Below are 14,956 nucleotides of genomic sequence, written 5' to 3'. Positions count from 1 at the left end.
TATAGCCTCAGGCATACCATGATTCATCCATCATCCAACGAACCTTAATAAGAGGTCTATTCTATACCAGGATCTGTGCTTGGTACCAGGGATAGAGGTGATCAAAGGAATTAGACCAGCCTTGGGTTCCTAGTCTGATGATAAGACAGACACAGAAACAGAAAACCACTCTACCATGTAAAAATGGGAAGGAAAGAAACAAGTGAATAACCCACAGGGTGAATTACAGGAGATTTCTCAGAGGAGGGAGTACTTTTCAGCCAGTTCTTGGGGGTAGATTACACTGTCTAACAGGGAGGGTGCTCTGTGATAGAATCCCACATTCTTACAGCCTGAAGGGATCTTAAGTACCATTAGGTTCCAGTGCAATAGATGAGGAAACTGACACCCAGAAGAGAGGAAGTGACCTCCCCAAAGCCACACAGTAGATCAGTGGCTGAGCAGGCATAGATCTCACAAACCTCCTAGACTCCTTGTCTAAAGTTCACTGTGCTGACCTCAATTCAGGAAACCTTTCTTGGGTTGCTTGATCTTTGTCGTGCCTTTTTGTCATCCACTTCACTGGGTGCTCTCCAGAGCCCAGTTAGGTCAGCAAAGGGCTGCTGCAAGGTGGCATCATGCAGCTCACACTCTCCAGACAAGGAACTGTCTGACAGGATCAGGAACTCTCCAGACAGGAACTGTAGCTCAGTGAAGTCAAGGGACCTGCCCCAGGTCACACAGCTTAGAAGCTCCTGAGCCTGGCATAGAACCCAAGTCCCTGGCTCCAGGTCAGAGATATCCCTTCCCACTTTACGGCTGAAGAATCTGATGTGTTACTGCACATAATAAGTACCTCCCTTTTGAGGTAATGTGCTTGGCAGGATGTCTGGCACAGGAATACAACGTACATGGTAACTGTTACTATTTTTTAAATTCTCAAACATTTTATTCATTGTCTTGTAGGTTGGTAGGAAGGTCTGATCCCCTGAGACCTAATTTTGATTTCTTTTCTTTTTCAAAGTAGCTAAGATATTAGCAGCTTCTAAACCAAGCGTGCAGCTTGGAAGGGAGATGAGCAAATACACCTTGACAGAGGTGCCAGCTAATTTAGTCTGAAAGAAATGAAAAGGGTTGAGATTTTCATGAGAATTTGAAGCATGTTGGGCCACGAAGCATGAGAATCAAGTCAGTCTCTCTCCATCAGAGCCCTGGCAGAGAGCTTCAGTGGACGTGGTTGCTCAACCTGTTTCCTAAAGAGCAGTTGTATTTTGGAAGACTTTACCACCTCCGCCTGCAGTAAGCATGAAGCTGTTGCTGACCTGGAGCCTGAGGGGCTTGTGAATCGGGCCCTGTGTGTTTTGCACCGTCTCACAGATGGACCTTTGTGAAGGGCGGGCAGCTCCACTCTGGCTATGAAGGGCCCCCCTCCAAACCGTTTGCTTTGGATCTGAAACCCCATTTAGATGGTTCTTGGAGTTGGGGTGAGGAAGCAGGAAGCTGAAAGAGAATAAACCCAGCAAAAGTACAGAACAAACTGTAGGTTTTGGACAACAACCCAGAGAATACTCACAGGATTGGGGTTCAGCCTCCCTCCCGCACCCCAACCTCAATCAGAGTCCAGGCAGTCATGAAATGCAGGCCCCAGAACTCATCACGTGCCCAGCCAGACCACAAGCACTTCATTTGGCGACGGGGACTCATCCTTACTTTGTTTTCACACATAACCGGTTTTTAATTACATTTGACTTTTCCTGACATCTGTTCAGAAGGCCAGTCCCCTTTGGAACGGGGAAGCACAAAGGCAGGGACAGGCTGGCAAGAGGGAGAAGCAAATTGAGCAGAGCCCTACAATCCCTCCTCTTTTGGTGGGGAAACAGGCACAGGACAGGTTCTGCCCAGAGAATTGTTCTCATCCAAGGGTCATTGTCCACGGAGATTAGTCTCCCGAACCTCTGGAATCCCGATCTGTCACAGAAGCCCAGGTATGTAGCCAAGTGTGACTTTGGTTTCCAATAATAACTTGCTCAATACTTGTTGTTTTTCTCTCTCCTCCCTCCCCTGCCCCTCTGGCCACTGCCTCCCCTCCTGGCCCTGGTGTCCTCCCTCCTTCTGCTCCTCCCCACAGAGATCTGTGCTGCCGACTGTGGCGGCCACGGCGTGTGTGTAGGGGGCACCTGCCGCTGCGAGGATGGCTGGATGGGGGCAGCCTGCGACCAGCGGGCCTGCCACCCGCGCTGTGCGGAGCACGGGACCTGCCGCGACGGCAAGTGCGAGTGCAGCCCTGGCTGGAATGGAGAACACTGCACCATCGGTATGGCAGGCCGAGGCCCCGGGTACCTTCTCTGGTCTGCAGGACACCTTTGTCTGTCAGGGCATTTCAGGGCCAGCCTGGGCCCTCATCGCATGTGGGGATGGGGAAGAAAGTCCTTTCATCTGGAGGCATTACGACTGGCATTTCCTAGCCATCGGTTAGATTTAAACTCACAATTTGGTGTTTTAAACCTTATTACTCCCAATTTCCATTTCCCAGGGCCTGGTTAGCTGGTTAGCACACCTTGCTCTTTAGCTCCTTCCAGGCTAAATGCAGTGTGGCTCTGTGTCAGGGAGCTCTGTGTTCAGGAATTAGGCAGATGAGCACTTCTTAGCAGCTATGGGCAAGCCCCGTCAACACTCTGGAGCCTCAGTTTCATCACTCGTAAGATGGGGATAATAATACATGTGAAGACCTTAGCAAAGGCTGGCATGCAGTGGAGTGCCCAGTACATGCAGCCATTATTATCCAATGCATTATCTTGCTAGGATGGTTGGGGCTTAATTCTGAGCCCTCCATGCCCCCTGGGCTCCTAGGTCAGAATTCCGCAAGAGGTCTGGAATCCTGGGGGAGAGCTCCCCACAGGCCCTGAGGCCACATCTGGAGTCCCTTAGGCCTGGGATCTTCCCCCATCCTCAGTTTCCATCCTGTCTGCATTTGTCTCCTTTCCCCTCCCTTGGGGGCTCCTCGGCACCAGCTCCTGCTGAAGCGGCTCTGAAAACAAGCTGATCACTTCGTTCCCTTCTTTCTGCCTTTCCTGCTGGTTTTGTTGATTTTAAACTCAGCCAGACGTTTTGCTTGGTTTATTATCCTGGAATGAGCACTCACCAAAAGCTCTTTATTGAATCAACTGGTTTGTGTATATATGTGTGTTTTAACTTCTTCCCCTTCTGTTTTTGTTTTTTGTTTTTTGTTTTTTTTAATGAAGGGTCTGTGATCAGCTGGTGAGCACATGGCTTTAGAAGGCAGGATTCCAGGTGCCTTTCTGGCTCAGAAAGTGACCTCTTGGGTCTTAGAGAAACTGGAAGACAAGCCCCACAGCTTTGGAGACACAGAGGAATTTTGAGCAAACAGAGCTACCTCTTACCCCTTGAGGGTTTTTTTTAGTCTTCGTTGTTTTCGTTTTGAAGCCTAACATTAGTTTATATCCTTGGTCCCTGCCCCTGAAACATCCCTGGTTTTGGTCATGGAGCACCTTACATTTATTAATATTAATAATAATAATGGCTTCTGATTTTTAAGTATTCACAACATGCTGAGAGCTGTGCTAAGAACTTTAGCTGCATTATTTTATCCTCCTTACAATTACCCTGTGAAGCAGTATGTATTATTTCCTCATTTTCGAGGATCTGAGGCTTAAGGTCACAGAACTTCAAAGAGGTAGAACAGGAATTTGACACTTGATTTTTCCTTACCAGCTGCTTGCTCTGCAGCCGTTGCATGACAAAGTCCAGGTTTGCTACTGAGGCACCTGCTCCTGTCCCTCCTGGAGACTGTGCCGTGTTGTGGCAGTTGCACTCGGAGTCTGTCACCTAATCTGCCCAGCCCCCACCCTCAACAGAGCCACTCCATCACGATGGCAGCCACTGCGGCAGCCATTGCAGGTTGTGCTGCGTCATCTTACTGTGTGCTCCTTAATGGCTTCTTTATGTCGGTGTCATCCTCCCTTACAATTGTCCTGGAAACCCCTTAGTGAGAAGTGGCCCTGGTCATCCAAGGGGCCCTCTTCTTTAAACTCTGCTTTCACCTCACTTTCCCTTTTCTACATGACTGAGGATGAACCAAGCTTTCAGCCTCCCAGCCCAGAAGAAAGCCCACACCTATCTTAAAAAAAAAAAAAAAAAAAAAAAAGGCCGGGTGCAGTGGCTCACGCCTGTAATCCCAGCACTTTGGGAGGCCAAGGCGGGTGGATCACGAGGTCAGGAGATCGAGACCATGCTGGCTAACACGGTCAAACCCCGTCTCTACTAAAAATACAAAAAATTAGCCGGGCATGGTGGCGGGTGCCTGTAATCCCAGCCACTCAGGAGGCTGAGGCAGGAGAATGGCGTGAACCCGAAGGCAGAGCTTGCAGTGAGCCGAGATCGTGCCACTGCACTCCAGCCTGGGTGACAGAGCGAGACTCCGTCTCGAAAAGAAACAAAACACAAAAACAAAAAACAGAGCCCAGAGAGGGCCCATTCTGTTTGCTCTCTTATTTACAGAGTCCTCAGCTCATCTTACCAAACTCCAAAACATTTGCAAATATTGGACAAAAATGTTATAAGATAAACGCATCTCATCTTAGGGAACCTCTCCCTTCATCTAGTCACACATGACTCATGTCAGGGCTTGTGGGCAGGCTGTTTTACAGGCAGTATTTTCTGGATGTTCATCAGTCTGGCCTTAAAAATGTCCCTTTTATTCTGATGCCAAGAAGTCAAACCATCCACTCCTACCTCTCCTGTATGTTCTGTTGTCGCTCTTCTAGAAGAGATTCCACCTTGGGGTTGCAGATACCTTTTCCCTCCAGTAAGAAATACATCAAGGTAAATGTGCACAATATAAGAAGAAGGTTGACAGTCCTAAATACCAAAGAAATGTCATAGGACATTGAAGAAGCAATGGACTAGTCATAGTGGCTCAGTTGAAAGGACTTTGGCTGGGAATTCTATTACTACCTCTCATTGTGTGGTGAGCATTTTCTTCGTCCTTGTCTAATTTTCCTGCATGGTAACCTTCTGTCTGTGGGTCTCTGCCTGTGGCCAGCTGCATCCCCACGAGAAACTCAACACCCTTGTGCTGAAGGAACACTTCAATAACCCCGTAGGATATAAGGGAAGAGGGAGGGGAAGCAAGGTAGAGAAACAATGGTGCCATCCTTTTCTTGTTGAAATAGAAATGAGAAGGGGAAATCCATTTTTAGTCTTTCATGATAACGAGAAGCATTTCCTTGTTTCCAGAGAACTGTACTCCCTGTGAGAGTCATTTAGGAAAAGAAAAACACTGCTGATGTGAACAGTTAGAAACTCAAAGTGTTAAATTTTCTCTTGTTATCAGATTTCATTACTATACAATAGGTCATTATCGTGCAGCTAGCTCCTAGCTGCAGTTTTTACTTCCCATACCAGAGAAAGAGCTGGTATCCACGACACTGATTTAGAGACCTCTAGGCAGTGGAAGCAAAAAAAGAGGGTCTATTTATTTACATACTGCTGCCCTGCACAAACAGGAAGGAATGGCTTGATTACCTTACAGCAGGAATACAGAATTTAAAGAACAAGACAAATCTAGGCCCCTTATGGCCAAGTCCCCAGCATTAAAAACCTTTTTACCCCAATGACGTTTCCCAGAGCAGACTATTAACGTAGGAATTAAATATCTTCTTTTGGAGCCTTTGGCTCACCTTATCTTTCATGGAAGCTACTTGATTCTTCTCAAGAGAGGTTGGTTTTCAGAATAAAAGGGAATTTGACAGTGGCACCTCTTCAATGACAGTATTTTTGTCAAACAACAAAAATATTTTATATTCAATCCTAATTCCTTATGTTGGGAATCACCTGTCTCTTTGCATCTTGAAGAAGGGTCTTTGGTAAAAGCACCAGGGCCAGACCACGCAGTTGCCTGAGGCTTAATTTCTCTCTCCGTGAATCACAGAATGGAGTGGCTGGAGGAGGTCCCCGAGGGTGACAGAATTTCAGCCCCCTTCTCCACTGCCCACAGAACTGTATACCCATCAGCCCAAAAGTGAGTCACCTGCTCCTAAAAATACCTAGTGAAGAAAGAGGGATTCTTCATTTTTACTGTTACTTACATGACACTAATACTCCCACTTGTGTATGTGAAACCCAGTTTTCCTAGTCCAGAAGAAGTTAAGGTAAGATGGACTGATTTGGATCTGTTTCTCAAGTATATGATTAACAGAGAGTCACCAAACGCATATTTTTTAGTTCTTTTCAGGGAGTTTTATGGATCCCTGAAGTCTGGGGCTTGACCTCTGATTTCCTTTGAGAAAGCTGAAACTCATAGTTAAATTTAACAAGGTGTTTAATTTTTTTCCTATTTCTTTGAAAACACTACTAACATTTTGGATCAATTCTATGATGGTTTTTCTATTCACCTCAGTGCCCCTTGTCTCTAAAGTCTGAAAACACCTGTAGAAAATGCCAGCTTCTGATTACATTAATAAAATTCCAGCCTTGACTCCAAAGCTGTGATTGTTCAAGATACCAGATATACAGAATTATTTACCAGACTTCAGGAGAGCTGTCCAATCCTAGAAATCCTGATTTTTAAACAAAACTTCCTCTGGGGGTAAAGATCAAAATGATACCCTGAAGATACAATTACTTGAGTGAGCAAAACCAGACTTCCCAATGAAGAGAAATTATAAAGAAAAGCCACAAAATCTTCCGTGCTTTGTCCACTTTTTTTTTTTTTTTTTTTTGAAGAGTCTCACTCTGTTGCCCATGCTAGAGTACAGTGGCACCATCTCGACTCACTGAAACTTCCGCCTCCCAGGTTCAAGCAGTTCTGCCTCAGCCTCCCGAGTAGGTGGGACTATAGGTGTGCACTACCACACCAGCTAATTTTTGTTTTTTGTTTTTTGGTTTTTTGAGATGGTGTTTCACTCTTGTTGCCCACGCCGAAGTGCAATGGTGTGATCTCGGCTCACCACAACCTCCACCTCCCAGATTCAAGTGATTCTCCTGCCTCAGTCTCCCGAGTAGCTGGGATCGCAGGCACCCACCACCACACCTGTCTAATTTTGTAGTTTGAGTGGAGGCGGAGTGTCTCCATGTTGGTCAGGCTGGTCTCAAACTCCTGACCTCAGGTGATCCACCTGCCTCGGCCTCCCAAAGTGCTGGGATTACAGGCATGAGCCAGCACACCTGGCCCTTTGTCCACTTTTGCCTGATAGTTCTCAGATTTCTTTTTCATAATCAGAAAATCCTTAACCAAGAGCCCACAAATCACTCATGAGGTATAGGCTGCTGTGATGATGCTATGGTTATCCCTTCAGAAAGCATTCACTCACAACAGGACCTGTGGTTTGACAGGAAAGATGCTGACAAGGAGAGAGAGAAAATGTACAGGGATCTACCTCAAGTTATCAGAGCACAAGTTTGGTTTGCTAATGATCCTGGGAGACTTCAGCCCACATGTGGTGGGGTGGGAACCTGGCTTTGAATTTCTTTCATTGTGGGCGTCACTGACCACTTATCCAAAGAGAGAAGAGCACTAATGTATCCAAGAGCTTAGCAAGAACATCTCTTTGGTGGTTTGTCATCCATCTGAAAGAAGCTCGGATGACTAGAACCACCAACCCATCACCTGCTGTAGTGATCCTTGATTCTTATGGCCTAACATGTACCAACAATGCAGCTGTTCGAGTTGCCCTGAGGCTCCTGGAGAGTAAGAATGAAAAGCCTCTTGCCATGTTCTCCATAACTTTGGATAGGGGGCCCCTGAAGACTTTAAAGATTATCCCAAGAGAAACTTTTGGAAACCTCTTTTGGTAGAGGCAAATCAAGGAAAGAAGTTTTTATGTTGGTGATCAGAGAAAGGCCAAAAAGACCTAAGACCACGCAGACCAACTGCATGCCAAAAGCTCAGTCTGTAGCATAAATAGCTATAGTACCATTATTATCTCCAGCTTTTCACATAGAGATAGGAGCATAGTAGGGGTATGAGAAACATTTATGCAAATGCCAAAGAAACAGCGTGGCCCAAGAGGAAAGATGACTACTGCCATCATCTTTATCCTGAAGTTCTGAAGAGAAAGATGCAGGAATTGATGAAGTCCTGAATCCACCTTTCATAATGCAGAGTTTGCATCATCTTTTCTAAAAGTTGGTACTTTAAAATCATGAATTTTTAAACAATTGTACTCAAGAGCATTTGCGCCAAGGTTTTCAAACAATAAAAGCAACCACAGCATGGACTTCCGCATATGCTTTTTATAAATAAATGGCAGTAAAGTTCAAGGACTCATTTGTCATTCCCATTTTCAGTAGCCACAGACAAGGAAGCTCTGTTCCATTCTCGGAACACTCATGGACTTGGTAGTAACTGGCTGTTACCAGCTTTTGGATTCACAGTGTGGCTTGGGGGCTCTTTGTAGCAAAGGAATCCCTTTTGATTTGTGGAGTCAGGATTCGAAGTTTTGAATGTCTACTCTTGTCTCCTGAAAACTCGCAGTGATGATGGTAACCTAAGCCTGCCTCCATCATTTCCACTGACTTCCTTTCCTACCTGTGGTCTGGGGAAATAGTAAGAATTTTTAAAGGTATCAAAAACATATTTTCACTTAATAGCATGGTTACCTGGTTCTTGAAAATGGCGTTAGAAGAGAGAGAGAGCTCTCTTAAGTCAGCCCCTGGCCCTGGGGAGATTATCCTATAAAGTGGATATAAGCTTCACTCACCACCAGAACTATGATACCACTGTTAAGTTTGGAGACAATCAAGAAAGTTTTTTCATCAGAGAACTCCCTCACAGTGGATGCTATGACCACTTGGATCCCAGTGATGGCATCTCATCCAGCCTAGCCATCCCTGGGAAAAAAATCTAGGCTCACTACACCTCTTCTATAACTGGATTCAGAGTTATTACAAGAACTATAATTAGGACGCTCCAAAAAATTCTGCAGATGTGAAAGCCAACAAAAACCACAAAAGCCAGGTGATTCTATGTATTCATGCTCTTTGATAGCATATCCTGGGAGATGAGATGTAAGACATTTTAGACCACTTTGCAAAATTAGATAAATTAGCTTGACTAAGACTAAAGTGACAGAAGAGCCAAGAATCAAGAAAGCTTTCCCTTTAGCCTGAGATATTTCCTAGGCCATTTCTCCTGTGGGCTATTCCCATTTTTCATTGTTTGGCATTCCATAGCTTTGTTTACTCATCCCTGCTTAACAAGTACTCCCTTTCATGTTCCCATCTTATATCCTACATCTCATGGACTCCACAACATCTATAAGAATGAAAAAAGGCATGTGTCCTCAGTTAAAATTTCCTCTTCCCAATTTTCCACTTGGCTGTGCAGGCTCCAGAAGTGTATTTCATCTTGAACCAGAGACCACATGGATACCTGAACTAAGAACACAGCCTCTTATCCACTAGTCTTTGAGGCTAATATATATTGATGAACAACAATATCTGTTCTATCCAGAGAATTTAAAAATATATAATTTATGTTTTTCTATGAAGAGAGTAAGAATGTTTAAATAACCCTAGGGATTTCTGATAAGGCCAAACCGTTGCAGTCCAGTCCTGTCAAATGGACTTTTGATTCATGTGTGAAATTCAGCTGAGGCTGGAGTGCAGCCGGCTGAAGGCATCAGATCCTTCAGGAGACTGCCCAGCTACCCGGCCTTTGCACAACACACTAGGGGGAGGTGTGGAGAGATAAGGAAAGAGAAGCTCCTCGAAGGGCTATAACTACAGGCTATGTAGGGCAGGTGAAATGGTATTAGTGATTCATGCAAGGAATTTAAGAGGCCTGCCCTGCTCTAAACACTCAGCCAGACACCCATATATATGCACAGTGGGGTTTATTTCAGAGCAACCTTTGATACCCATCCTCAAATAAGCAAAACTTTAGAAGGCCAAATAATTCAAGGCTTGGACATAACCCCTCCATTGGAAAACAAAGCACACATCATTCTTTCTTTAGGGTTAATAAGCATTGAGAAATGCTCAGATTTTCTTTGCTTTGTCTTGTTTTTCACAGTGACATCCATTGACCTGCACCTCATAGTCTGTGTAAGATGCACAAAGGAGGGATGCGTCTTACTTAGAACACTAAGCATTCTGCATTCAAGCATATGTGGGCACATGTGTACATGAAAAATTCAAGAATGGCAAACAGATAATCCAGCAGTATATTTGATCAAAGACTCAACCCCCTTCACTAGTGCATATCAGAGATTATTCAAATTTTGCATATTTCTAAATTCCAACTTCTTGGAAATGCCTCTGCCCAAATGGGGTACCATTTGTCCTTGGTATGGCTGCTTCACCTGTAGGGAAGTTGGATGCTGCTCTGAGTAGTCAAAGGGACAGGCTCTAGTTTTCTGTAAAGCCAGACAAAGCTGGCAGAGCAGGAGTGTGGCCACTTTTGCAGCTTCCCATCCTTCTTTGTCTGTTTTCCTTATTCATATGTCTTCTTGTTTCTATGATCACATTTCCAAATGCCTGGATCACAGAATGAGTTGAAGTTCCTTTTGGCCATCTCTGGAGAATGCTTGCTCTCCCTCCTCCTCTCTCGTGTCGTCCTGTCTTTGGTTTTATTTTCCCCACCGTGGCATAGGCCTGTCCCAAACGTGGGGCACAATCCCTTTGTCTCTTTAGCATCTGGCATGGTTATGTGACAGGCGATATTGCACTTACTCGATCCTACCTTAAATGTCCTGTCTTTTATCTCCCTAGCTCACTATCTGGATAGGGTAGTTAAAGGTATGGTCTTCCTTCCTCTATTTTCCTGTTGTCTTTGTGTGTGTGTTTGTGTCTGAGCATAAAGAAGTGTGTATATAAAAATGTATATACACTGCATAAGCATGATGTCTGGATGCTACTGCATCCCCAGTTTTGTCGCAACATCCATTGCCCAAAGGGGATGGGTTTTCGGTCACAAGGTGGTTGATATACCTGGAGTGTCACAGATGCTCATATCTGTTTGTGACAATACCATTGTACTTTTGTTTTTCCCTCCCCCCTGCCCCATGTACAAACACCCTTCACTCTTTCCACCCCATCTCATGTCACCCTGCCCATCTGTTATGGCACCTGGTCCACCAGAATTAATATGCTGGCAACCAGGGTGGGTGGCCTGGGAGAGGAGGACACCCAAGAGCAAGTTAAGAAATTTTAAGGACTACTTTGTAGTACTATTGTGTTCATTCATCAACAAGCATCTATGGAGCACCCACTGTGTACTAGGCACCTATGCCAGGGTCTGGAGACAAGGGGACAAACAGACCCCCGACCTCAGGGAGCGGATGGTCTGTTTGTTTATTTGTTTGTTTTCCTTTTCAGAGAAGGCCTGACTTTGGTAAGTTTTGTCTTTGAAGAGTATTCCCTAAAGGCAAAGTAACTCCTTCCATTTTAAACATTTACATTAGTTAGGTGGTACCTGATTTTCCAATTTGGCCACATTGCTCTAAGAATAAGTCTCAGAATAATCAGATATGTGTGCTCTTAAAAGACTCTAAGCTCCTTGAGGAGAAATACCATGTCATTTTCATCTTTTTGTTCTCAGGCCCTAACACAGCACCTGGTACAAAATATGTACTCAGCAGATAGGGACACATATTCTAGAGTCGGACTGCCTGGGTTTGAATCCCAGCTTCAACATGCAGTGAACTAAGTGACCGTGGGCAAGTGATTTAACTTATCTTGCTAACAGGACCCACCTCATAAGGGTGGTATGAGGATTAAGTGAAGTAATGAATACAATGTGCTTAGTATATAGGCAGGAATTATGCTCAATAAGTATGAATTATACTGCTTTATTCATCATATACTTGTTCTCATCCTTAATTTGAAGGACTTCATTAGCTAGATTAATTTTTGAAACCGTAAAGGAAAATGCTAAATTGGCTTTTAATAAGAGATAGCAACAGCTGTTTTAAAACTTATGGAAAGGGTTTTGGGGAAGCATAACTGACTAAATGCTTTTCAGCTGGGACAGCTTTGCCAAGTACAGCAAAGGTGTTGCATAGGATCCATCAGATGGAGGAGGAGCAAGGGTCTTCATATTTCATGTGCTAGTCCTCAACTGAGAATAAAATCATTCCAGCAAGAAAGAGTAGTACCTCTGAGCCTCTTTAAAACAGGCATTTCACAATTTTCATTAGCAGAGGACTCTTCAGGGTGGGCTAAATTTTATGATGTTACCATCTATTTGATGGAAAATTTTCCTACTATGTGAAGATTTTTCACATCCGTGAGTCTTAGGTGAGTCATGTGATTTTTTTAAGGGAATAGATATAATGATACCCATTTGATTGAAAAAGGAAACTGAAGTTGAGAAGTTGAGTGGGTCATCCTGGCTCACACTTCTAGTAAGTAGCAGAACCAGGACTCTGCATTTCCTGGCTTTATCCATATTTCAACATTCTATCTTCTGTCACCTTAAGTCACCAAGAATGTCCATAATTTCCAATATATTTTCCTCCATACCACATCTTCCAAACTGGCACCCTCACTGGGAAGTGGCCTGTATTCTTTCTCAAATCACCTGCTCTGATCTTTAGTTCAGAAAATATCATCACCTGAACTTTAGTTGGATTAGGTCAATGAATCATAACTTGTTTTAAAAGGCAAATGTTTCTTGGCAAAATCTAGGTCTGACCCAAGCACTCATCTGGCTGATATTTTGGTATAATGGATACTAATTCTAAAAAAATAATCCAGAGATCTGTCTCTTGGAAGTTCAGGTCTTGTCAGAGTAGAGTATTTTACTGTTCAAAGATGGGCAAGATTGGCCGGGCGCGGTGGCTCAAGCCTGTAATCCCAGCACTCTGGGAGGCCGAGGCGGGCGGATCACGAGGTCAGGAGATCGAGACCATCCTGGCTAACACGGTGAAACCCCGTCTCTACTAAAAAAAAAAAATACAAAAAAAAAACTAGCCGGGCAAGGTGGCGGGCGCCTGTAGTCCCAGCTATTCGGGAGGCTGAGGCAGGAGAATGGCGTAAACCCGGGAGGCGGAGCTTGCAGTGAGCTGAGATCCGGCCACTGCACTCCAGCCCGGGCGACAGAGAGAGACTCCGTCTCAAAAAAAAAAAAAAAAAAAAAAAAAACAAAGATGGGCAAGATTTTGTTCATTGCTTCCCAGTTGCTTTGGTAGAGAGTAAAGAAACAATGTTTACTCAACAAATCTGCTGAACTCCTAAGTGTTAGGAAATATGAATACCACACAACAGATATGGTCCCTGCTCTCAAGGTGCCTGCAGTCTAGCAGAGAAGACACTAAAACAAATAATTCCAACGTAGTGTGATGAGAGTTATGACAGGGGAAGTCCAAAGGCCACCACTTAGCAAGTAGCCACCCCACTAACTTAGGTTGTTGGGGCCTTATAGATTGTGGAATTTAACGTAAGGGTATAAGAAAGCATCTGAAGGTTTTTAAAAGCAAGATGATAACTAGATCACATTTGTGATTTGGAAGATCAGTCTGGCCCTATTGTGAAAGGAGAATTGAGGGGGGACTATTGAGAACAAGAAGACCGATTACCAGACTATTGCTGTCATCTAGGTAAGAGATGATGATGGCTTTGTCTAGGGAAGTGAATATGGAGAGAGAAAAGAGTATAAGAGGACCAGTAAGAGAAACATAAAGAAATGGGCCATTTGATATATGATAAGTGTATTGCATGGCATCCATGCCACTTAACTAAAAAATAATACCTTCAAGGATTCTGAAAGTCTTCTAATCATACCTGGTGCTAGCTGCAAGGGGGACTTCTTCATAGGCCTAAGCAGGAGATTGAAGATAAAGTGGTCCCTTGTAATTCAAAGGGCATCATTTCTTTTGAAAAGCTTTGTTAGCCTTTCTCTAAACTTTAAAATTACATTATTTTGACTCTAGCAAATGCCTGGTGTGGGTCTTTCCAGAAGGGATTATTAATGTCACGTGGGCTCTCTGAATTACTGATGAGTTTCAGGGTTTGTGGAATTAGCCTCAGCGGGTAAGGATGGACATATTGCTTTAAGAAAGTCTGCAAGTCATCCTGGAGGAGTCTTCATAATGCTGGCTATTAGGGGTGTAATTATCCCAGAAGCAAATGGCTGGATGAAAGCAAACGTTGTTCCACCCACAGGTACTCACAGTCCCTCTGAAACTTAGAGGATAGTGCAGATCTTTAGGGTATCACTTGGTCCATTTGAAGAAATTGACTGTGGATTTCCACATTTGTGATTCTCTGTGATTCCACATCTGGAGTTAACCCTCCCTGAGAACACCTGCTCCACATCTTCCAAACTGGCACCTCAATGATTCATTGACCTAATCCCACTAAAGATCTGGTGATGATATTTTCAGACAGCCTCAGAGCAGCATGGACTATGTGCCCAAGATGCCATGTGCCCACAGGAGTTCACTAGAGCAGGGCTTCCCTGAGGGTGTTCTATAGAATGGAATATCACACAGGTTACTGGGTGGGGGAAAGAGTTCTGAAGTCAAGTTGGAAAATGCAGTAGTAATGAAATAAGCAGCTTTCTTTATTCTAAGACTTCTTGGAGCCTTTAATATATTGATATTCGTGTGACTTTCTATAATAAGAGTATAGAATGCAATGTTTTCCAAACTTATTTGACTGCAGAAGCTTGTTCTTGAAGACCTCATAGAACTACTATTTCACAAGGTTCACTTTGAGAAGTATGGTTTGTGATTATAAGACCTATTTTAAACCCTTCCTGGAACAAAGTATGGTATAAATAAAGAGAATATAAAAAATTTTAGGGCAGATGATATATCTCATCTCTGTTAATTAACACAAAGTCCAGTATCCTCCAGGTACTGAGTAAAGCTGGTTGAATTTAAGAACAGAATCAACTAACTTGAAGTTGTTTTGACCTTCTCTATTGGGTCAGTGATGCCGGAAGGACCTAATGGATCATCTCATCCAAATCCTTATTTTATAAATGGGGAAATTGAGACCCAAAGAGAGAAAG

The 14,956-nt window shown here is 43.9% G+C and overlaps 1 protein-coding gene across 2 annotated transcripts in view; it reads left to right on the top strand.

The window, feature by feature from the left end:
• TENM4 (teneurin transmembrane protein 4) overlaps positions 1-14,956 on the top strand; it is a 792,376-nt gene that overhangs the window by 661,854 nt on the left and 115,566 nt on the right. For both annotated transcript variants that reach the window (XM_015115340.3, XM_077964103.1), the window contains exons 16-17: positions 2,108-2,293; positions 10,711-10,737. In XM_015115340.3, the coding sequence (XP_014970826.2) occupies positions 2,108-2,293; positions 10,711-10,737 (213 nt within the window). The remainder of the gene's footprint in view (positions 1-2,107; positions 2,294-10,710; positions 10,738-14,956) is intronic.

The sequence above is a fragment of the Macaca mulatta genome, chromosome 14, assembly GCF_049350105.2.
Source record: "Macaca mulatta isolate MMU2019108-1 chromosome 14, T2T-MMU8v2.0, whole genome shotgun sequence".
Classification (NCBI taxonomy): Eukaryota; Metazoa; Chordata; class Mammalia; order Primates; family Cercopithecidae; genus Macaca; species Macaca mulatta.
This window is presented reverse-complemented; position numbering and strand designations above follow the sequence as displayed.